At 43.6% G+C, this 23984-nt stretch overlaps 1 protein-coding gene across 2 annotated transcripts; it reads right to left on the reverse strand.

Moving 5' to 3' along the window:
- Nucleotides 1–19484: 19484 nt before the first annotated feature.
- Nucleotides 19485–22133, reverse strand: LOC109773739 (DNA-directed RNA polymerases I, II, and III subunit RPABC5). Of its 2 annotated transcripts, none has more exons than XM_020332447.4 (5): nucleotides 21852–22133; nucleotides 21636–21705; nucleotides 21225–21283; nucleotides 19890–19984; nucleotides 19485–19800 (listed from the first exon to the last, which is right to left on the reverse strand). In XM_020332447.4, exons 2-5 carry the CDS (start codon nucleotides 21669–21671, stop codon nucleotides 19775–19777), a joined length of 216 nt encoding a protein of 71 aa, XP_020188036.1. In that variant the 5' UTR covers nucleotides 21672–21705; nucleotides 21852–22133; the 3' UTR covers nucleotides 19485–19774. The 2 variants fall into 2 exon arrangements, with proteins under 2 accessions (XP_020188036.1, XP_040260312.1); XM_040404378.3 differs by having other exon boundaries at nucleotides 21636–21773; nucleotides 21852–22126.
- Nucleotides 22134–23984: the final 1851 nt, after the last annotated feature.

The raw sequence follows: 23984 nt of genomic DNA on the forward strand, positions 1-23984 counted from the left end.
ATAGTATGAAATCCACGTCAGGTTATATACTCACACTCGTAGGAGGAGCCATATCGTGGAAAAGCTCGAAGCAAATGATAGTTGCCTCATATACGATGCAAGCAGAATATATAGCATGTTTTGAGGCCACTGAGCAGGTTGTATGGCTAAAGAATTTCCTTCCCGGACTTAATTAAAGAGGTAGGCCTACAAACCACGCTCCATTTTGTCGGTCTGTGTTTTTTCTTTTCATTGTCTCTTTACCAAAAGAATCTGGATCTGAAATAATACAGGGAACCATGTTTGTATTGCCTGGCCTTTCTAATAAACTAGAACAAAGCTATCCATGCGCACATAGAATGGTTTTCACTTTTAGTGTAATTTCGTATTAATCTCGGTGTATACTGAAATTATTGACTTTAGGTCTAAATATTTCAGCAACCGGTGTTACCCGCATGTTCAAATAATAGTTTTTTGAAATATTAAAGTATCTGGTTGGATTTTAGTAAAAATGAATTGAAAATTTTGGTCCTTGGGCTGAAATGAAAAAGGAAATCACTGAATTTCAGTGAAATTCAATGATTTGGACAAACGCTGCAATATTTATGAAACTGAAATTTAAAACCATGACGTGTAATACGAAATTTCAGTTGACCGTTGGCATATACGACAATAATCGCACTTTAAGTAATATGTTCGTTCCTCGTATGTATTCCCCAAGGTCAATATATAATCTGGAGAACATGCACCGTTTTTCTGATGCCATAGTGATGTTTGTTGAATCCACTCGTGCTGAGCAGACATGCATGGCATATGGCATGAAACTATGAGGGAGACGCCAACCCCATGTGCATACATGTAACCTGGAATCAAATGGAAATACAACTGCGGCTGCTCGTAGTGTCTGTTGGAGCCGCCGGCATGTATAGATATACACATTTTTATATATGTACGTACTTACGCAACTACTGGACCTTGAAAGAACACAAAATTTATACTTGCACTGATATATAGAGTAACCAACTTGGAGAAAAACAATCATCACGGATGCTAGAATGACAGCCGGACATCAATGGTATTTTATCCTTCTTGGGGTCAGAGGGATCTCTCGGTGCATTGCATAATGTATCGTAGACGTAGATGTATATTTAAGACAACCAACTATAGCCAACATGAGTGTGGTTCTTAAGTTATGACATTCTAGCTGATGCAAAAAAAATCTTGTGGAGATCTAGGCCGATGTTGATCTTGTGGAGATAGAAGTTGTGCATTCAATCTATGGGGAGAAGTTTCTTCTCGGTTTTGACATGGCGATGATTATATTGAAGAAGAGAATATCGGGGATATACATTGGAGAATAAAAATGCTATGAGGTCTGCGGAGACACATGGCATGTTGTGAACTTGATGAAGAAAAGGGGTCTTCCTAAAACTTGACATCTCGAGAGCGTTCGACTCCCTCTCCTGGCCGTTTCTCTTTGAGGTACTGAAAGCAAAAGGATTCGGCAATAAGTGGATCAAGTGGGTCTCGATCTTGCTTCATCAGCAACGACTAAGATCTTGGTGAATGGTGTGCCTGGGAGAAGCATTGCGCATGCTTGTGGCCTTCGTCAAGGTGATCCCGTCTCGCCACTTTTATTCATGATTGCCATGGATGCTCTGACTACGATCATCGGCAAGGCGCTGGAGCAGAGAGTGTTATCCGCTTATAGAGGAATCTCAACTTGGCAAAGGGTGTCCATATATGTTGACGATGTTGCGCTGTCCGTACATCCCACAATCACCGACCTCAGCTTCATCAAGCACGCGCTGGATATGTTCGGAGAAGCTTCAGGGCTTAAAGTCAACTACCTGAAATCCACTGCCACTCTCATTCATGGAGATCAAGAGGACAAAGAGCAGTTATTGAGCTTCTGCAATGCAAGCTTGCGGAGTTCTCGTGTCGATATCTGGGTCTGCAGTTGGCAATCAAGCAACTAACAAAGCAAGACTGGCAGCCTCTACTCGACATGGTGAGGAAGTGTTTGCCCGCATGGCATAGAGGGCTCGTTCAGAGAGCGGGCAGACTGGTGCTTGCCAAATCCGTGATCTCTGCTCACCCAATTCACCAGCTCCTGGTGCTGCAGCCCCCCGCATGGGTTCTAGAAGACATCAACAGCTGGTTGCGGTCTTTTTTCTGGGCTGGGAAAGATAAGGTCAATGGTGGGCAATGCTTGGTCGCGTGGGATAGAATCTGCCGTCCGGTGCAGTATGGAGGCCTTGGAATCAAGAATCTGAAAGCTCAGGCGTTGGCCTTGCGAGTGAGGTGGGAATGGCTGAGACGCACCGAGCCAGAACGGCCTTGGCAAGGGCTAGGAATGCTGGTCGACCAGGAGGCGCGAGCTGTCTTCGACTGTTTGGTGCACATTGAGGTTGGTCGAGGAGATAAAGTGTTGTTCTAGAAGGATCGGTGGATTCATGGCCAGTCTGTGCAAGACATCACGCCTCTAATTCTTGAGCTCGTAGAAACACGCCGCATCAACACTAGGACTGTGCAGTGGGCGCTGGAAGATGAGCAATGGTCGATGGACGTCCCCTTCGTCTCCTCTCACATGGCGCTCCTTCAACTCATGCACTTGAGACATGTCATTGCCTCGGTGCATAGGGATGATCAGATGCCTGACAGCTTCTTATGGCCATGCGCGACATCCATGTCATACTCTGCCAAATCTACCTACAATCGCCTTTGTGAGGGCCTGCCGGTCTGCCCCTACCCGCAGCCATCTGGAGAAGCCTCGCCCCTCTCAAATGCAAGATTTTTGCTTGGCTTGCCTCACAACATCGCTTGTGGACGGCGGATTGACGCGCTAGACATGGATTGCAAGATCATACCTCGGCCTGTTACATGTGCCTGCAGGACGCAGACACTGTGGACCACATCTTAGTGCAATGTGGTTATGCGTGCGATACTTGGATGGGTTGTCTTGACCAGCTGCAATTACAGACTACTTGCCCCACGAGCACAGGCTCATTTCTGGACTGGTGGATGCAACAACGATCGGGTTTCGCGGAGGAAGACAAGCGTGGTTTCGACACCCTGGTCATCTGCACGACATGGTCACTATGGAAGCAAACGAATGCCAGGGCGTTCAACAGAACTGAGCAACAGGTAGACACGCAAGAGCTCGTGGTGAAGATCCTCGATGAGATGAGAGATTGGAAGTTGGCGGCCCGTGGAGGAGGTAGTTTGCAACGCTTTGTGAGAGAGTAGCCTCGTGTTGTATTGTAGGAGTGGTAGTGGGTGTTTGTCTTCGAGTGTCCCACACTCGCTAGACCTCTTGTAAATTATCTTGCTCTCTTCTATAAAATTAAGGCACGCGCTTTGCGTGCTCTCGAAAAAAAAACTTGATGAAGAAATAGACCTGGTCTCGTATTAAAAAAATACGTTGGTCGATGAACCAAGCTAGGCGCGCAGTCACTACAATAGATCTATTCAAGGTCGCTGGAGAGGGAAGATAAACAATCAAGCCGAAGGAGACGTCTACGGTCCCCACGTGCATGCATGCATGGACCCATGAATCCAATGCAAATAAAATTGTGGCTAGGTTTTCTCTGTCTCCTGCCGGCTCCGTCGCCGATCCGCCTCATCTCCGGTGGTCTTAGGGCCATGGTGGCGTGGTGGATCCTGGCCCTTGCCGGCGGGAGGGCTCCGTCTTTAGATGTTCCTTCAAGTTTTGTTAGAGTTTGTGTCCTACTCAGGAAGACGAGGCGGTGACGGCTTTCTGAAGATGGAATAAGGTTCTCCCCGCCTAGTCCTAGTTTCGGTGCATGGTGCGTCTAGTATTGTCGGTGGGCGTGTGGAGGTGTGTCTCCGGTGGATCTGTGATTGGTGGATTTGCTCGGATCTTGTCGTAGTTCATCTATGTTCGTGCGTCGTCAGGTTGCATGGATCCTTCCGATCTATGCTACTCTTCAACGGCGGCGATTGCTGTTCTAGTGCGCTGGTTGGGGCCTTAACACGACGACTTCCCGACTGTCTACTACAACAAGGTTTGCCCGGCTCCAGTGAAGGGGAGGGGGGGGGGGGGGTGATGACGGCGGCGCGCCTTCGGCTTGCTTCAGTGTTTATATTCGTCGCTAGATGGTCTACGAATCTGGATGTAATTTATATTTTTTTAGTGTTCGTTGTACTATCATGATTAAAAATGAATAGACTGAATGTTTTTCGAAAAAAGAAAACGCGCCTGCTAGCTTGTAGCCGCCGACAATGTATATATCTTTGTACGTGTGTACATGGACAACTCTGTAACCACTGGATCTTGAACAACGAAAATTTTATATACTATGTAAGACGTGTAACCAAGCTGGAGGAAGACAATCATCACGGCTGCTAGAATGAGAGCCGGACATGCATCGATGGTTCTTTATCTTTCTCGGGGTCAAAGGAACCTCACGGTGCATGCGAACAAAGTCGGCGAGACATTCTGCAATAAGTCGAGTGCGACGAGCGACGAGCGACGAGCGAAGAAACAGTTGTTGGCAACGCTGTATCGCCTGATTTTGTAGTGGGGGTCGACATGCGCGACTTTCATTTCATTTCAGTGTACGGCGCCGTTGATCAGTCCAAGATAATGGCACGAGGACACACCGTGTGCCAGCCCTGCACCACTATTCCGTTCCTTGTGAACTCGGAGGATTCGATTCAATAAGCTTGACGATCTGCAACACTATTTAGTTAGGACCAGAGGAAGCGGAAGACATTTCCATCATTCCATGTCGATCTGGGTTACTGGAACAGCGTGACCGTACTGTGACGTGCCGGTGGTTCTAAAGAAGGGGCTATTCCATTCGAACGTAGGGATCACACGGTTGTTGATTTCTCTCGTGTCTAAGCCCGGGATAACGTAGACGTTAAATTCCTGGTGACTTGGCTTGCACTCCAATCACTCGTTGTGCAGAGTAGATCCATGGGCTTCTCGTGCGTCCTCTTCATCGGCTTCTGGATGGTCTATCTAGGTTTGGTTGGCTAGCTTAATCATCTCAACTGCTGATCATATAGCTTGTTGGGAACAAGAGCAAGTAATCTAGGAGTAGTACGCTGAGCTTGCATGCAGATGAAACTGGGGATTCCGTTTTCACCTGCTGAGTTGGGAGGTCACGGTTGCTTCTCCCATTGGCAAGCGGCATGGTAAGTACAACTGTACAACCAACCAACACGTACGTCCTTGACAGCCTTATCATCAGCATTCAGCAACATAAAACCCAGGGGATAACGTACCATATGTTGGCTCGCTTTAGATATGTCATATGTCATGTCAAAAGCGAGCACGCGCGTTGACAGACAGGACAGCAGACGGCATATGCACCATCTCGCCGAGCACGACATGAAAGGCACGGATGACTTTGCTGCCCAAACCGTAAGATAAACCCAAGAGCTAGAGGAAAGCAAGGGCGCCCGACAGACACGATGGATCAGTGACATAAGCGAAACGGACGCAGCGTAAAAACTGAAGGCAGGGGGCTCGCGGAGGAAGATCGTGGCTCGCTCGCTCGCTTTCACGCTACCACGGCACCGGCCGGCGGTGGATCTTGACGTCGATCTTCTCTTTATTCGCGCGTTATTCTGCTAGGGCAGTGAAAATACCTCAAATGGGATCGTGGCAAAGAGGCGCCAGTTCACACGCGACGGCATTTGTTTGGAGAGGGGGCGTCACCGCCTCGCCGGATCACCATCGCCAAGTTGCCATTTCCAAATGGCAAGTCAGGAACGGTCGCTTTCGCCGAAGAAGAGGAGGTTTCATAAGTACATGGTTCGTACAGTCTTCTTAAGAAAAGTACATGATTCGTAGCATATCTGATCTGACACCGACGGCTCACATATTCAGATGTCCACCCAATACTTCTCTACTTCGGAGGACAGGGAGTATACCAAAGTCAGAATCAAACGAGTGCCCGCATTTATTTAATAAGAGACTAGTAAGGCTGCGCTTTGTATCGCTTTGGATGTCGGTAATTCATTTTATTTTCCACTAGATATTGCTATTTTTACTGTTCGTTTGATATGTTTTTATGGCTAATTTTCTGCAACGGGTAACAAAATAAGCACAACCTCTCAAAGAAGAGAAAGGCACACAACACAGTTCAACAACCGCAAACTAAGCCGGCATCAGAATAATGCACAGAGAACCGGTGAGTAGAGTATGAAGTTAGATTGAACATGAAACTGGAATAGAATGTCGTTTGTCTAGGGAACTGTGGCATAAAGAGGCCCATATTGTTTTTCTGACTTAAAGAGGCCCATGTGATTCAAAAAAGAGGCCCATATTGTTTCTCGGGCTTGAAGTGGCCCATGTTATTTTTTTCCGGCTTGAAGAGGCCCATGTGATTCAGAAAAGATGCGCATATTGCTTTTTGGGCTTGAAGAGGCCCATATGATTCAGAAAAGAGGCCATATTATTTTTTGGGTTGAAGTGGCGCATATTTTTTTCTGGCTTGAAAAGGCCCATGTGATTCAAAAAAGATGCACATATTGCTTTTTGGGCTTGAAGAGGCCCAGATGATTCAAAAATATATATGATACATACACTCTCTTTGTCTGAAAACAGATGATGTTTTAGATTCGATATGATTTTCGATGAGCAGCCCAAAACATAAATTAATCCTTGTATTGAATAGTCAAGCATAAATTATATATCATGTGCATTACGGAACTAATTTTTCATGGATTTTTTTGGTTGTATAAGTTTATCAAACAAATTCTCAACAATCAATCATGAATTAGTGGTCAAAGATAGATAAGCTTATCTGAGCACATTATAGAAAGCCATGTGTTTAAAATTAGAGATGCTACTTAGCTAACAAAAGTTGATCCAGCCATTCATTTCTACGTGGACCATGAATCTATGACCAAAATTTGGGGATAAGAAATGACGCTTGATGCCACGAGGATATTTTCTATTTCACAATGGGCATGCTTGGTGAAAGATAAAAAATGTCTATTAGAAGGGTGTTGGAGGATTACAAATTTTTAACTTGTGTAACAGAAATTGTATTGGCTCCCGCGCTCCGTGGAGCCTGGTTTAAAAAAAGTAAAAAACTGTTTCTTAGGTTCCAAAAAAATCTGAAAAAACACACACACATTCCTACAAATGTATATTGTTTGCCTGTAAAGTTTCATGGCCAAATTCATTTTTGTGCGAGCTACAAAAGAGAACATGTATTTCTAGCACATGTATTCACTATAAAAGAACATGGTCTTGTTTTTATTGTACAGCTCACATCAAAACGTATTTCATAATGAAATTTTACACACATGTAGTTATAAGTACTTGTGTATTTATTTTCAGATTTTGTCTAGAACTTGAAAGGTAAACTTTTGAATTTTCAAAAAAATTGGGCTCCATGGAGCCCGATAAAAATCCTCTGTGTAAGTAGTTACTTTTAGGTCTTACGTATTTGTAGATTCTCTAAAATGCAACTAAGAGAATTAAACCTACATAACACAAGCCAAAGAAGCTAGAATTAAACGAAACACAGAGTATAAAAAATGATGAAAGATCAAAAATGTCTAGTAGAAGGGTGTTAGATGGTTACAACTTTTAACTTACTTGCAAAGTGCTTATGGGTTGCACCTGACCCAGAATGGATAAATATGTCCTCACAAACCTGAAAAAAATTCAATAGTTTATACCACTCAAACTTCTTAGGCTTCATCCTAATTCGTGTTGTATAACATTACACATATGATGGGTTTCACTCCATTTTTAGCCTTCTTACTCATTCCACTATACAACAATCCTCTCAATGGAAAAATAAAAACACACCACCTACCTTTCAATTTTCAGCATACAGGAAAATATGAAAAAGGCAGGGAAAGGGCATGACAGCAACGTGGTGCTGTAGGAATTGAAACGACCATGGGATAGGCATTAGAAAAATTTGAAGCTGGATCATAGTTCAAATTTTGAAATGCCGGAGGACAATTATAGGAGGGAAAGGTGGCTAGATGACAGGGACTGGGAAGAAAGATCGCAGAAGGAAGACTCGTGAGGAAATAATTGAGGGCTAAATTAATACATGTTGCTTGATCCCTTTGGCATACTCCCCGTATATGGTTAGATGGTACTCCCTCCGTAAACTAATATAAGAGCGTTTAGAATATTAAAATAGTGATCTAAACGCTCTTATATTAGTTTACACAGGGAGTATGACGCTAGAACCCTCTAGATAAGGTGTCGAGTTCGACTCACTGCTGACTTGGTATTTTTATTCCGCCCCCTTTTTGCAAAACATCCCACGTGTGTAGAGAAGAGCGAGTGAACTCACCACCAACTCGAACCTTTAGAAGTACGAAAGATGTAGCAGAAATTATGTTAGCTCCCGATCTCCATGGAGCCTGGTTTTTGGAAAAACTCAAAATCTATTTTTTTTAGGTTTCAAAAAATTCTAATAAAAATTCCCGCAAAAAAAATCTAAAAATAATACACACATACATTGCTTGCATGTGAAGTTTCATGGCGATATTTTTATTCCGCCCCCTTTTTGCAAAACATCCCACGTGTGTAGAGAAGAGCGAGCGAACTCACCACCAACTCGAACCTTTAGAAGTACGAAAGATGTAGCAGAAATTATGTTAGCTCCCGATCTCCATGGAGCCTGGTTTTTGGAAAAACTCAAAATCTGTTTTTTTAGGTTTCAAAAAATTCTAATAAAAATTCCCGCAAAAAAATCTAAAAATAATACACACATACATTGCTTGCATGTGAAGTTTCATGGCGATATACATTTTTGTGTGAGCTACACAAAAATAAAATAAAAGCATGCATTGCTAACATATGTATTATTCACTAGTATTAAAATACATGGGTTTATTTTTAATGTACAGCTCACATCAAAACCTATTTTATAATGAAAATTTACACACATGTAGTACGTATTTCTAAGTACTTGTGTATTTTTTTATTTTTTTTGAAACTTTAAATAGTCAACTTTTGAATTTTTATAAATGTGGTTTCTTTTAGGAGGACAAGGGCCAAAAACCCCACTCTTCTTAAGTAGTTTCTTTTAGGTCTTACATAATTTTAGGTTCTCTAAAATGCAACTAAGCGAATTAAACCTACATGGAAGTTAACTCTAGGAAGCTACATAAAGCCAAAAAAAGCTAGAATTAAACGAAACACAGAGCATAGAAGATAACCAATGTGAAGGAACACAAGATAAGGTGGTGTTACCTCGAAGTTAAAATCCTTGGGGGTTTCTAATCTCTGCTCGAGAGGCTTGGGGCACAAAGACTTAACATTCTTCTTCTTGAGCTCTAGGCACAAGGTACTGACCCAACCACGCTGGATAGATCTTGATATAATTAATCTCCATATTCATAAAGGTATTCGGGCCCAATCCACAACCTTGGAGGCTTCTGCATAGTTTCAACTATCTAGGAGTCCCTTGATGTCTGCTTGAACTACGTCGGTATTTCCCCAAAGAGGAAGGGATGATGCAGCACAGCAACTGTAGGCATTTCCCTCAATGATGAGACCAAGGTTATCGAACCAGTAGGAGAACCACGCAACACTACGTGAACGGCACCTGCAGACAAATAACAAATACTCGCAACCCGACGTATTAAAGGGGTTGTCAATCCCTTTCGGGCAGCAGCACCAGAAATTGGCAAGTAGACGGGATAAAAAATATGATAGATTGGATAAATAGATCTTGCGGGACGCGGGATAAAATAAATTAATAAAAATTGCAGCAAGGTATTTTTGTATTTTTGGATTAATAGATCTGAAAATAAAAGCAAATAAAAATAGATTGTGAAGGAAAATATAATAAAGAAGACACCCGGGGGCCGTAGATTTCACTAGTGACTTCTCTCGAGAAAAATAGCATACGGCGGGTAAACAAATTACTGTTGGGCAATTGATAGAACTTCAAATAATCATGACGATATCCATGCAATGATCATTATATAGGCATCACGTCCAAGATTAGTAGACCGACTCCTACCTGCATCTGCTACTATTACTCCACACATCGACCGCTATCCAGCATGCATCTAGTGTATTAAGTTCATGGAGAAACGAAGTAATGCAATAAGAATGATGACATGATGTAGACAAGATCTATTTATGTAGAAATAGACATCATCTTGTTATCCTTAATAGCAACGATACATACGTGTCGGTTCCCCTTCTGTCACTGGGATCAAGCACCGTAAAATCGAACCCATCACAAAGCACCTCTTCCCATGGCAAGAAAAATCGATTTAGTTGGCCTAACTAAACCAAAGATTCGAAGAAGAAATACAAGGCTATAAGTAATCATGCATATAAGAGATCGAGGAAGACTCAAATAACTTTCATGGATAAAACATAGATCTGATCATAAACTCTAAGTTCATCGGATCCCAACAAACATACCGCAAAAAGAGTTACATCAAATAGATCTCCAAGAGACCATTCTATTGAGAATCAAAAGAGAGAGAGGAAGCCATCTAGCTACTAACTACGGACTCGTAGGTCTACAATGAACTACTCAGGCATCATCGAGAGACACCAATGAGGATGATGAACCCCTCCGTGATGGTGTCTAGATTCGATCTGATGGTTCTGGAACTTGTGGCGGCTGGAATTGATTTTCGTCGACTCCCCTAGGGTTTCTGGAATATTGGGGTATATATAGAGCAAAGAGGCGGTGCGGGAGGCCACCGGGGTGGGCACAACCCACCTGGGCGCGCCTGGGCCCCCAGGCGTGCCCTGGTGGGTTGTGCTCCCCTCGGAGCACCCCTCAGGTACTTTCTTGGCCCATCTGGTGTCTTCTGGTCCAGAAAAAATCCACAAAAGGTTTCGCTGTGTTTGGATTCCGTTTAATATTGATTTCCCGCGATGTAAAAAACAAGCAGGAAACAACAACTGGCACTGGGCACTATGTCAACAGGTTAGTACAAAAAATGATATAAAATGATTGTAAAACATCCAAGAATGATAATATAACAGCATGAAACAATAAAAAAATTATAGATACGTTGGAGACGTATCATCCCTACAAGTCCAATAGTAACAAGATTGATGAAAATTTGGCAAGGGGGTCTCTTTCTTCACACTTAGTTGTAATATTTGGGTTCCATGGAAGGTGTAAATAAGCTCCCAAGGGGAACCAATGGTGAATGAACACAGAGGCCAAGTTGGGGAAGAAGGGTTGCTTATATAGGCCCCTCAAAATCCAGTTGTTACCTTCGTGTGCGCCCATCTTGGAGCCTCGTAGACAAAGATGGAGCTTTGGGGCTCTTATGTTCTCAATTTGAGAAAATCTCCTAGTCCAAAGCTCTAGGGTGTTTTCCAAGATTCCAGAGCCATGAGATGGAGTCAAGAGTTCGGGTCACTAATGGTCTCAATTTTGGACCAAATTGGAGAGCAAATCTCCTGGTCCAGAGCCTTGGTTTATTTTCCAGATCACAAACATCCAAGGATTACGGACCATACAAAGAGCAAACTCTCTGGTCTGGATCCCAACACAGACATATATGGTGTTTTTTAGGCACATGGTTGCGGTGATAAAATGATTTTATTAGGATTTCTTGTTTGGTGGAAACTCTGATAGTGTGTTTGGTAACGATAGTGAGAGGTAATGTGAGTTTAGGGATGGGAGTTTGCCAAAGGATTAGACATGGAAAATTGATTTTAAGTCTCATTCTTCTGTTTGGCACATGAAGGCAATTAGAAGTGGGAAGTTAAGAGAGAGTTTGAAAGTTCTAGTTATCGACTACAGGGGGTGAATAGGCGATTTTTATGAATGTCTTCCAAACATGCAATGTCTTCGAAGATGAGGAAGCGGAATAGTAACTAAACAGGGTGCAACGGAAGATAAGCTACACTAGGCATGCTGAAATGACTAACAACAATAGAAGTGATACGACAAGACAAAGAACAACTAGGTAGAGCAGAGTAGTATAGGAAGATAGTGAGAAGATAAAGATACAACCAGAGGGAATGTCTTCACACAATGTCTTCGAACAGAACGACAATGGCTTCACGAAACTAAACTGTAAGTAAAGGAGTGAGGTGATAGAATCAGTAGCTTGATGAAGACAATCGATTTGTTTGGACCAGTTCCAGTTATTGTGACAACTATACGTCTGGTTAGGGAGGCCGAGATTTAACTCTGAAGACCATGTCTTCACCTTATCCCCCTTGAGCTAAGACCTGCAGATCTCGCCCAATCACTTAGGTAAGTCTTCAAGGCAGACTTCCAAACATTCAAAGACTTCATTCACCGGCGATTCACAATGACTCTTGGATGTTCAGAACACGATGCCTAACCGACTGGAAGACCACAGTCTTCGGTTCACGCAAAACAGAAAGACTTCAGTGATGCTCAAAACACTTTAGGCTCTGGTTGTTTTGGGTTTGTCCTCGCAAGGATTCTCTCTCAAAGGCTTCGAAGGTGGGTTGCTCTCACATGAAAAAAGCCGTACACTAACTCTGAGCAGCCACCAACTTATGGTGGAGGGGGTGGGCTATTTATAGCTGATACGTCTCCAACGTATCTATAATTTTTTATTGTTCCATGCTATTATATTACCTATATTGGATGTTTTATATGCATTTATATGATATTTTATATGATTTTTTGGACTAACCTATTAACCCAGAGCACAGTTGAAAGAACATGCGGTGCCCCATGTTTGGTTTTGGTAATTGATGACAATCTCTATGGACTAATGGTTGCCTTGAGTTATATTTGAAGGATTTCTCCATAGGCATTTCTTGAAGTCCATGTGTTGGTTTCAAGGAGTTTATGTGGTGATCAAGGTGTTATTAAGGAATTATCCAAAGATTGGTCATGTGAGAGTTGAGCTTATTGCAAGCATGTCTTGAAGAAGAAGATTGTGTGATCATTCATGTTTACCTTCAAGACATCATCCAAATGAAGAAAGTTGGAAAGAGTCAAGGTTGATCAAGACTAAGTCAAGAGTGAATCAAGTTGATCAACACACAAAGCGCACAAGATGTACCGAGGGATCAAGCGATCCCATGGTATGGTAAGCATTGTCAATTACGCTTTGTGTACTAACCCATGGTCTTTGTGAGAGTTCTTTGTGGGGTTAGGTTGCGGTGTGCAAGTTCAAGTGAAGCGGGCAAGTTCAAGTAAAGCATCATGAAGAGATCAAATGCTTGAAGCCATTGTGGTGACAATGGACTTGTGAAGATGTGCGGAAGGGTGGCTCACCCATAGTGGAGTATGGGGGAGCAATCAACTAGTCTTCATCGAGCCAACGCAATCAAGAAAGGTGGTCCATCTTTAGGGAGTCAAGATCGTCATCATCTAGCTCAAGTGGACCATGTGCAAGGCAAAGGTTTGCTCTTGATAGGTTTTCTATTTTACCGGTCTCATGATGGTAGTTGGGAGACCGGGTTATAGGATCGATTGCCGTACTATCAAGGGGGGCTCTCGATGAGTAGCTTGATCGTATCGTTCATAGAGAGCTCAAACCATTGCATCCTTGCATCATCTTTATTGGTTCTTGTTTGGTTCTTCTCTTTGTGAGTTTTGGAGCTTATGGTCATCTTGATGACAAGCTCGAGTTCGTCGAAAACGGAGTTCACTCGCATCTTCTATGATGTTTTCGATGTTGGAGGTTATGCCGGTTCTTCTCGGTCGCTGTTTTGATGCTACTCGTCGTCTTGTATCCAACAAGCTTGAGTTTGCTCAATTCGGAGCTCATATGCAGAAGTTATGGCAGTTTTGGTTTCCCGTGGAGTATTCTTGTTTTCGTGGAAGTGGCTTTAGGATGGTCCCAGCGGTAGTACCGCTTAGGGGTCACAAGCGGTAGTACCGCTCCGCAGCGGTAGTACCGCTGGTGGGTCCTCAGCAGTAGTACCGCTACGGTACCAGGCCCCTGCCGCGTCGACTCGAGGGGTCATTTTTCGTGTCGGATTGTGCGGTACTTCGCAGCGACAGTGCCGCTCACGAGCGGTAGTACCGCCCAACCACCGCGGCAGTACCGCTCGGGTCTGTCACTCTCCTGTCCTCCAGACTCCACGGTAGTACCGCTGGGGTGAGCGGTAGTACCGCTTATAAGCGGTACTACCGCCCCAAGGTTCATGTTTTGTTGATCCGTTTCCCTGCTTCTTCCGCCCGAGCGGTAGTACCGCTCGTGTGCGGGCTGAGCACATAACGGTTGGATTTTCCCCCTCCTATAAAAGGGGGTCTTCTTCCCCAATGAACCTTATCTCTTGAGCTCGTGTTCTTCCCCCATTGTTGACCTTCTTCGAGCTTGCTAACTCTCAATCCCTCCATGGATTCTTGCTAGTTTTTGAGGGAAAAGAGAGAGGAGATCTAGATCCACATTTCCACCAATCACTTTCTCCTCTTTGTGAGGGGAAAACCCCTTGGATCTAGATCTTGGAGTTCTTGATGTTCTCCTTCTTGTTCTTCTTCTCTTTTTCCTCCCTAGCATTAGTTGCTTCGGTGGGATTTGAGAGAGAAGGACTTGGGCACTCTGTGTGCCCTTGCCATTGCATTTGGTGCATCGGTTTGAGTTCTCCACGTGATACGTGGAAGTTACAAGTTGAGAAGCTTATTAATCTTGGGTGCTTGGTGCCCTTGAGCTTGTTCCTCTTGGGTGCTTGGGCGCCCTAGACGGTTGGTGGTGTTCAGAGCTCAATCATTGTGGTGTAAAGCTCCGGGCAAGCGTCGGGGTCTCCAATTAGGTTGTGGAGATCGCCCCGAGCAATTTGACGGGTACCGGTGACCGCCCCCAAGGGTTGCCAAAGTGTACGGGTTCAGTGACCGCCCCCAAGGGTTGCCATTTGTACGGGTTCGGTGACCGCCCTCAAGGGTCCCTTAGTGGAATCACGACATCTTGCATTGTGCGAGGGCGTGAGGAGATTACGGTGGCCCTAGTGGCTTCTTGGGGAGCATTGTGCCTCCACATCGCTCCAAACGGAGATTAGCATCCGCAAGGGTGTGAACTTCGGGATACATCATCGTCTCCGCGTGCCTCGGTTATCTCTTACCCGAACCCTTTACTTATGCACTTTACTTTGTGATAGCCATATTGTTTCTTGTCATATATCTTGCTATCACTTAGTTGTTTATCTTGCTTAGCATAAGTTGTTGGTGCACATAGGTGAGCCTAGTTGTTGTAGGTTTTGTTCTTGTCAAATTAACCGCTAGGTTTATTCCGCATTTGTTCAAGCCTAAACCGTAATTATTTTAAAAGCGCCTATTCACCCCCCCCCCTCTAGGCGACATCCACGATCTTTCAACAGTGCCAGTTTCTGTTTTTTCCTTGTTTTTGAGTTCCGCAGAAAAGGAATATCAAATGGAGTCCAATTGACCTGAAAATTTACGGAGAATATTTTCAGAAAATATAAAAAATACTAGAACGAAAAGTTATCGGAGAGGAGTCCCGAGGCCACCACAAGGGTGGAGGGCGCTCCCCCCCCTAGGGCTCGCCCCCCCATCTTTGTCGGCGCCTCATGGGCCCCCTTGACTTGTTCTCGACGCCAACGCTTCCTATAAATCCCAAAACCTCCAGAACAGAACCTAGATCGGGAGTTCCACCGCCGCAAGCCTCTGTAGCCACCAAAAACCAATCGGGGCCCTGTTCCGTCACACTGCCGGAGGGGGAAATCATCACCGGTGGCCATCTTCATCATCCCGGCACTCTCCATGACAAGGAGAGAGTAGTTCACCCTCGGGGCTGAGGGTATGTACCAGTAGCTATGTGTTTGATCTCTCTCTCTCTCTCTCGTGTTCTTGATTTGGCACGATCTTGATGTACCGCGAGCTTTGCTATTATAGTTGGATCTTATTATGTTTCTCCCCCTCTACCTTCTTGTAATGGATTGAGTTTTTACTTTGAAGTTATCTTATCGGATTGAGTCTTTAAGGATTTGAGAACACTTGATGTATGTCTTGCATGTGCTTATCTGTGGTGACAATGGAATATTCACGTGATCTACTTGATGTATGTTTTGATGATCAACTTGCGGGTTCTGTGACCTTGTGAACTTATGCATAGGGGTTGGCACACGTTTTTATCTTGACTCTCCGGTAGAAACTTTGGGGCACTCTTTGAAGTTCTTTGTGTTGGTTTGAATAGATGAATCTGAGATTGTGTGATGCATATCGTATAATCAAACCCGCGGATACTTGTGGTGACATTGGAGTACCTAGGTGACATTAGGGTTTTGATTGATGTGTGTATTAAGGTATTATTTTAATATGAACTCTAGGGCTGTTTGTGACACTTATGGAAATAGCCCAATAGATCGATCAGAAAGACTAACTTTGAAATGGTTTCGTACCCTACAATAATCTCTTTGTTTGTTCTCCGCTATTAGTGACTTTGGAGTGGCTCTTTGTTGCACGTTGAGGGATTGTTATATGATCTAATTATGTTATCATTGTTGAGAGAATTTGCACTAGTGAAAGTATGAACCCTAGTCCTTGTTTTCAAGCATTGCAATACCGTTTTTGCTCACTTTTGTTACTTGCTACCTAGCTGTTTTTATATTTTCAGATTACAAAAAACTGTATCTACCATCCATATTGCACTTAGTTTTACCTTCTATGTGTTGAAAATCTTGAAGTTTTGCTTATTTTACCTTCTACTCCCTCCTTTCCGGTTTATAGGGTTTATCTCAAAATTTTAGTTTTTCCATTTTATAAGGCTCAATTTGGTTGTTCCCCATCACATGTTCAGATTCCAAGGTGCATTAAATCATTGCATGCTAGTATTAAGAGAAAATTGACCAATACATGTACTATATGCATGCATGCATTGCAATTAATGCATTGGTAAACATAATATTTTGAGGAAAATAAGAACATTAATTGGGTGCTTTTGCAAACTACAAAAAGTATTCCACCATTCATCATCTATGTTGGTTGGTGAGATTTTTGAATTGAGCCCTATAAATCGGAAAGGAGAGAGTATGTGTTAAAAATTATTATGAAAAAGAAATATGTGCTTGTAGGAATTGCAATAATATCAAGTTTCCTCTCTATGCAGAAGCAGCCGGGGATTCCGTTTTCACCGCTGAGCTGGGAGGTCACGGCTGCTTCTCCCACCGGCAAGTGGCATGGTAAGTACAACCAACCAAAACGTACATCCTTGACAGTCTTATCATCAAGCAACATAAAACCCAGGGGATAACGTACCATATGTTGGCTCGCGTTAGCTATGTCATGTCAAAAGCGAGCACGCGCGTTGACAGACAGGACATCAGATGGCATATGCACCATCTCACCGAGCACGATATGAAAGGCACGGACGACTTATTTGCTGCCCAAACCGTAAGATGAACCCAAGAGGAAGGCAAGGGCACCCGACAGACACGATGGATCAGTGACATAAGAAAACGAACGCAGACACGATGGACCAGGAAGATCGTGGCTCGCTAGCTTTCACGCTGCCACGGCACCGGCGGTGGATCTCGACGTCGATGGTCTCTTTATTCGCACGTTATCTGCTAGCTAGGGCAGTGAAAACACCTCAAATGGGATCGTGGCAAAGGGGCGCCAGTTCACACGCGACAACAGTTTGTTTGGATGGGGCGTCACCGCCTCGCCGGATCACCATCGCCAAGTTGCCATCGCAAGTCAGGAACGGTCGCTCTCGGTGCAGAAGAAAAGGTTCTTAAAGTAAAGGGCACTACTAGGCATCAGACTACAGATACTTTGCACCTATCAGACTAGTCGTAGACCGTTGGATTGAAAGCATGATGTACGCCCGATCTGGTAGTTTAGGCCCACATGAGATTAGCTAATTACGTGCTTCCTAACTGCTCCCGTAACCCACGCCCTCCACACAAAAAGTGTTTCCCTAAAGTAAACGGCAGACCAAGTGCTAGTTTTCCATAAGTACTACTCACATGATTCGTACGTACAGTCTTAAGAAAAGTACTAGGAGTACATGATTCGTACTACATCTGATCTGACAGTGACTGCTCAGATATTCGGATGTCCACCCAATATGTATATTTGCAGTGAAGCCCTCTGGATAACTATGTACGTACATACTCAAACTAAAGGATCCCTCTGTATAACAAAATGAAAGACGTTTTTAAAGAACAAATTTATTTCAAAAAACGTCTTATATTAAGTATCAAGTTACAGAGGGAGTCTATAACAAAATCAGAACCAAATGAATGCCAACATTTAACGTACAGGAATGGTAAGGCTGCGTTTGGATAACATTGCTTTTTTAGTGTTCGTTTGATATATTTTTATGCCCAATTTTCTATGACTGGTTATAAATAAGCACAACCTTTCAAAGAAAAACCACATGACACAGTTCAGCAGCCGCAAACTGAGCTAAGGATAGAAATAATGCAGAGATCCGGTTAGAAAACTGCAGAATGAAGGGCTTCTTTGATTCAAAGGAATTTTATAGAGTTTCTGGAGGATTAAAATCCTTAGGATCTTTTCCTATGTTGGTCCTTTGATTCATAGGATTGAATTTCATGGGATTTTTTCCTATGAAATCTTTTGTACTACATTTCATAGAAAATCTAACATCCACTCCAACCTCTTTTTACAATTCCTTTGTTTTTCCCGTGCCATCAAACACTCATTGCTAATTCTATAGGATTCAAGTGAGCATGCCACTCCAACCCTATACTTTTCCTATTCCTACGTTTTTAAAATCCTACGAATCAAAGAGGCCCGAAACATGAAACCGCAGAACGTCATTCGTTTCGAGATCACTAGTCAGGGGTTACCCCAATAATCCTACACCTACGTGACGACGTGGCCAGAAAGGATGAGTCCCCAGCGAGTAGCAAAGCTGCTACTGAACCAACCAACACAACAATCCAGTTTACAGAATGAAGAAAGGAAAGCTATCCAACTAAAAAAAAATATATGGAGCGCGGACTGAGACAAGGACGAACGGAATTTACCGAGGCATGAGACGTGTAAAAATGTCTCCTGTTGCTTCGCACAGGTATTTGTGCTAGTCTAATAAAACTTCATGATCGTGCTAAGTAAGCAGCATGATCTTAATCTTAATCCCTGGGGATGTTCCACGAAATTCACAGGTCAACGGAAAGGAGAGAGGTGGATTGTATGATTAGGCCTACAAGAACATGTTATGTCTGCAGCATCACCATAAACAAGCACGACCGTCGCAAACAGAGCATCTCTACAGTACAACGACTTATGCATGCATCAATGAATAGTACGGTGGTTGCACTATATGTCAAGAACAATGGGAATGGCACCCTTGCAATATGATTACCACCTAGGTCAACCAATAGATGAATGGATGACAATTCAAGTTAACAGCAGTAACAAACAAATGTTCGACGAGCATTGTTTGCATGTGCTCAAAACCGCAATTGTTATCTATCTTGATTTTAAATACAATCGATATCATCACATGAATAGAAAACAAACAAATAGTGTCAAGCATGCAGGTAAATGTGGAAGTTCAATGCATATAACTCAAGTAACGATTCAATGGTAAGATACCCATGGGTGCCCACAACCAACAAGATCCAACAGAAAGCACAGGAATAACATGTTCAACGCTTGGAGCTTAATAAGTTTGAAACTGGATAATGCATAGACTGTTGGTTAATATAGCCCTGAATATTAGATTTTTTTTTTTTGAGAAGAAGCCCTGAATATTAGATAGTAGAAACAGATGGTCACACTAACAGTCCTTGGAGATTCATGAACAAACCAACTTCATTTCAGGACCTCACACTTGGCACCTCCTAAGCACTGACATAAGAAACAGCATACCATCCATCTTGAAAACTACAAAGGAACAAGGGTTTCGAGGCAGAATGGGTTCAATTAACTCAACTTGTCTCCGTCTTCTCCAGGGCTGAAAATGAACTACTGTCAGTTCCAAAAGAAATAACAAAGGAAGCAGCAGAATATAGCTTACATAGTCACATAACAGCATCAACTTACTGTTGTAGTTGAGCAACTTCTCGATGAGGTCAACATGGGTCATGAGCATACGGCGGCAGCAGTAGCGTACCAAACCCAAGGCATCCAGAGCATCCCTAACAACATACAACAGCAGAAAGATGGATAAAATCAGATTTCAATATAATAGTTGTAAACATTATATACAATATTAGCAATAAAGTTATCTAATAAACCATAACCGATGTCCCTTCTAATAATTCTAATCTCTAGAAAAGTAAAAAAAAAAGGTAGGGTAAGGATGCTCTTCTAGTTTTTAGGAACTGTATTGACAAATAAGTAGTGATTTCCTAGTCTTAAGCATGGGGAACAAAAACATAGACGCAAATGTCGAGGTGGAACACCATCGAGCAAAGATTCCAACATTTCAGAAACCAAGCACCTCAGCCACACTCAACGGTAGACTCCAATGTGTTCGTAACTATAATATGTATGTAATATAATTTACAATTTTACACATGAACATTTGTCTTGTCATTATAGTGTTCATTAACAAGAAACACCATACTGTTACACAATAACATCGGTATGCAGAGTAGGGGTGGGGAGTACATATGGCTAATCTGATGACATTCTTTACTATACTCTATGTACCTCGCTGCGTCCGATAATAAGAAAATATAATACAATCGTATGCAATAAAAATTACAGTCATCATCAGCTTCTGTTTTTTTGTCTTTCTAGTGTCCATTTAAGATACACAATATTATTCAACATAACATTACGACACAGCATGCAGAGTATGGAGAGTACACATGGCTAAAAAGGTGAAATATTGTTTTGCAAAGACTACAAAGATTAGTATACTACCATACTCTTAAGTACCTAGTTACGTTCGACACTAAGAAAATATGATAAAACTTTAACAAAGGGAAAAACACGTAATAGGATGCAAACATAGCAACTATCATCCATTCTTAGCCATTTGGTTTAACACTGGAATAATTCTAATTGCTCCATACATCCCAGTCAAAGTGACAGTTCAGTGAAAGGGCAAGTAGAAGGCTTATGAAATATCTAAAACAGGGAAGCACCACACTAGTAAGGGCCCCCAAATGCATCAAAAGGTGCATGACACAGCCACTAGTTTTCAGTTTTCATGCATTATGGATCAGGTACGCTATGGTGTTCAGTGGTGCACCATGTACGTCACAAGATATACAGCATACTAGTCTTCTAGCTAAAAATGAAAAGAAGCCGACATTGCAAATGCAGGCTCCCTCAAGGCCTCATCCACCAAATCAGGATCAAAGGCAGAGCCAGTACAATATGCACAATCAAACCGGAGCCCAGGAACCAGGATGCATAAATGTTTACCCCTCAGTGTAATCGGCCTGGAGAAGATCGAGGTAGTGGTCCCACTTGTTCCCGATCACCTGTCCAAGCATAAAAACTGATCTTGTGAGTTGATCTCTTTCTTCAGGCAAAGGCCAAGAATTCTCCCAATTCATTATATGAACATGTAGATAGGAAAAAACATGCAGAGCTATTCACAGAAGTTTAAATGGAATACTTTTCAGTAAGCTTAACCCTAGAAAAATTGATGTGTCACACAACAACTACACCCTAGCATTAAATCTTGGGTACAAACATCGCCTGGTTATTTGAGAGGATCGATGAGAAAAATCTTAGTGTACCACCACATAAACCTAGAAGAAGAGTGCATACCCCCTAAGAGGCAATGTGCCCTAAGCCGCGGCGTGGGGCGGTGGGGGTGATGGGGTTTACCTTGCCGCAGGTGAAGCAGCGAACCGGGATGATCATCTTGGATCCTCTGCCTCCGCCTTTGCCGCCGCCGCTGGAGAAGAAGGAAAGGGGAACAAGGGTTTTCGGGACGAAGGAGAGGGTCAGTGAGAGAGGATTAATCTGCAAACGGTGTGAGAGAGGACATGAAAAATGAATGGAGAGGGATGGGGTTGCACATCTGGTTCTGGACGAGCTCACCTTGAGCCTCTGAAGTGGCGACGGCGGGGGAGAAGAGCAGCGTCGCCGGCGGCAGGGGTCGGCTGCTGGCAGGTTGGGAAGAAGGACGGACTCGCGGTGTCGGGGAAGGGCGGCTCGAGGACCAGACGGTAGTCGGGGTGGTGAGGGGGTCGCCGGACGAAGTTCACCGGCGACGAGAGATGGCGGCGTCGGGACGGCCTCGTCGCTGGCGGCTAGGGTTGACGAGCGACGAGTGGCCGAGGACAGAGGATAATGGGGATCGGGATTATTTCGAGCTTGTCCATCGAACAGGTAAGGGCCACTTCGCAGTGGCATCTGATCGTAAATAAGGCCAACTCCAGGAATGTTTTTTTTTCCGCAAGCAGGAATCCCGATTCTTTTTTTTTTGCACGCCAAATGTGTGTAATACAATGCCAAATGTGCTCAAACTGTAGGTCTTGATTCCTTTTCAAAATTTTAGAAAGAGGGTATTTTAGCCGTGCTTTGAAAAGGAGTACTCTGTCTCTCTGTAAACATGCTGACATGTTTTCTCAAACTGCTCTCTGTAAAAATGCTGTGTTTTGAAAAGGAGTACTATCGGTAAACGTGTTTTTTCAAAAAAAAAATCAAAATCTTTTCAAAAACTGTAGGAACAATTCTGACATGTTTTTCAAACCGCTCTCTGTAAACATGGTGACATGTTTACTGACATCACAAAGAGAGTGCTCCCTTTGTTTCTTCTAGAGGAAGATGGCCCCTTGTTTGATCACCATCAACAACCACAGAGGAAAACTTGATTTTTCATCGTACTCCTGACATCCAAACATTTACTGAAAACAGTGGCTAGGATGAAGATGAAACAGTGGCTAGGCAGTGTACAATGTTCTTTGACTGTCTATAAGATTCAGAGTGAAAAGAAGTATTTTTTGGGCCATCTATATATACTCTGAATTATTTTTAGGCCATCTATATATTTTTAGGAAAACATTCAGAGCCATCTAGGAGCATGTAAATAGGCCATCTATATAAGATGCAGAGTATCTATGCCTATTATTTTGAGTAGTGCACTACCATCATAATGCAAAGAACATAGTCTCTCCCTATTATTCCAATTAATCCAAATTATTGGAAGGTAGCAATGGCGAACTTGAGCGAGGGAAGGACAGCGCAAGGTAGAAGATAAGATAAGGAGAGGGAAAATGAGAGGCCCAGACTGATTCTATTTCAAATTCGATGCTACAGCAGTATTACACTCTGGCTTATATATCTTTCGCCGGCCCACTAGTGGTTACACGGCCCAGCGGCCCACGCATACTAGACGACCCACTCAACACTGCTTGACCCGTTCAAATCACTCCCGCCTTCTACTAGGCCTCCTATACCTTCTTCAGTCGTTTGCTGCCCGCGATCGCCTCAGACTGCCGCACCTCGGCACTTACAAGTGTCTATGCCTATTATTTTGAGTAGTGCACTATCATCATAATGGAGTAAATAGCATAAAACTACTAGTTTACATGCTATGGTTCCAAAAAACTACCAAATTTATTTTTTTCGCTGATAACTACCAAGTCAGGGGTTGGCTGTTTCAAAAAACCCCAAATTCTCTTTGTTAAAAAATTAAACAGGTTTATGACAGGTCGGGCCCGCCACTAAACACACCGTTTGGTTGACCATTTGTTTGACCGTTAACTGACTTGTAGGGGCCACATGTCACTGTCTGTTTTAAAAAACCGCGATCAGGTCCTTATAAATTTTTACAAAAGCAATCGGGTCCCTCCCGTCCCTGTGCTCCAGAACGATAGGAGCTGCGCTGGCCAGCAGCCCCGCCGGATGAACTCGCCGGCCAGCAGCCCAGCCGTGAGGAGCTCGCCGGCCAGTAGCCCCGTCGTCGCCGCGGGCCTCCCTTCGGTCGCCCGTCGTCGTACACTGCGCGCGGGGTGGACCTCCCGTTCGGCCCCAACAGATCCATGGTGCAGCGTGTGTGCCGGCGGCCGCCTCCTCCGGCCGGCGAGCCATGCCCGCAACCGCGGTGTGCTCCCCATAGTGCGGCTTCTCCCTCTTCTCTCCTCCTCGCGCCAACTCGAGGTGGGTGCGGGCTGCTGGCTCTGTCGCGCTGGTGGCGGAGGTCAGGGGTTGCGGGAGCGGGCGGGGACT

Source organism: Aegilops tauschii, chromosome 3 (assembly GCF_002575655.3).
Source record: "Aegilops tauschii subsp. strangulata cultivar AL8/78 chromosome 3, Aet v6.0, whole genome shotgun sequence".
NCBI lineage: Eukaryota > Viridiplantae > Streptophyta > Magnoliopsida > Poales > Poaceae > Aegilops > Aegilops tauschii.

Bases quoted from the DNA above. Each gene is read 5' to 3' on its own strand.
- LOC109773739 (XM_020332447.4), bottom strand. From the start codon at position 21,671: ATGATCATCCCGGTTCGCTGCTTCACCTGCGGCAAG. The intron at 21,284-21,635 runs GTAAACCCCATC...ATGCTTGGACAG, and splicing joins GCTGCTTCACCTGCGGCAAG to GTGATCGGGAACAAGTGGGA. The intron at 19,801-19,889 runs GTAAGTTGATGC...GTTCATTTTCAG, and splicing joins GAAGTTGCTCAACTACAACA to CCCTGGAGAAGACGGAGACA.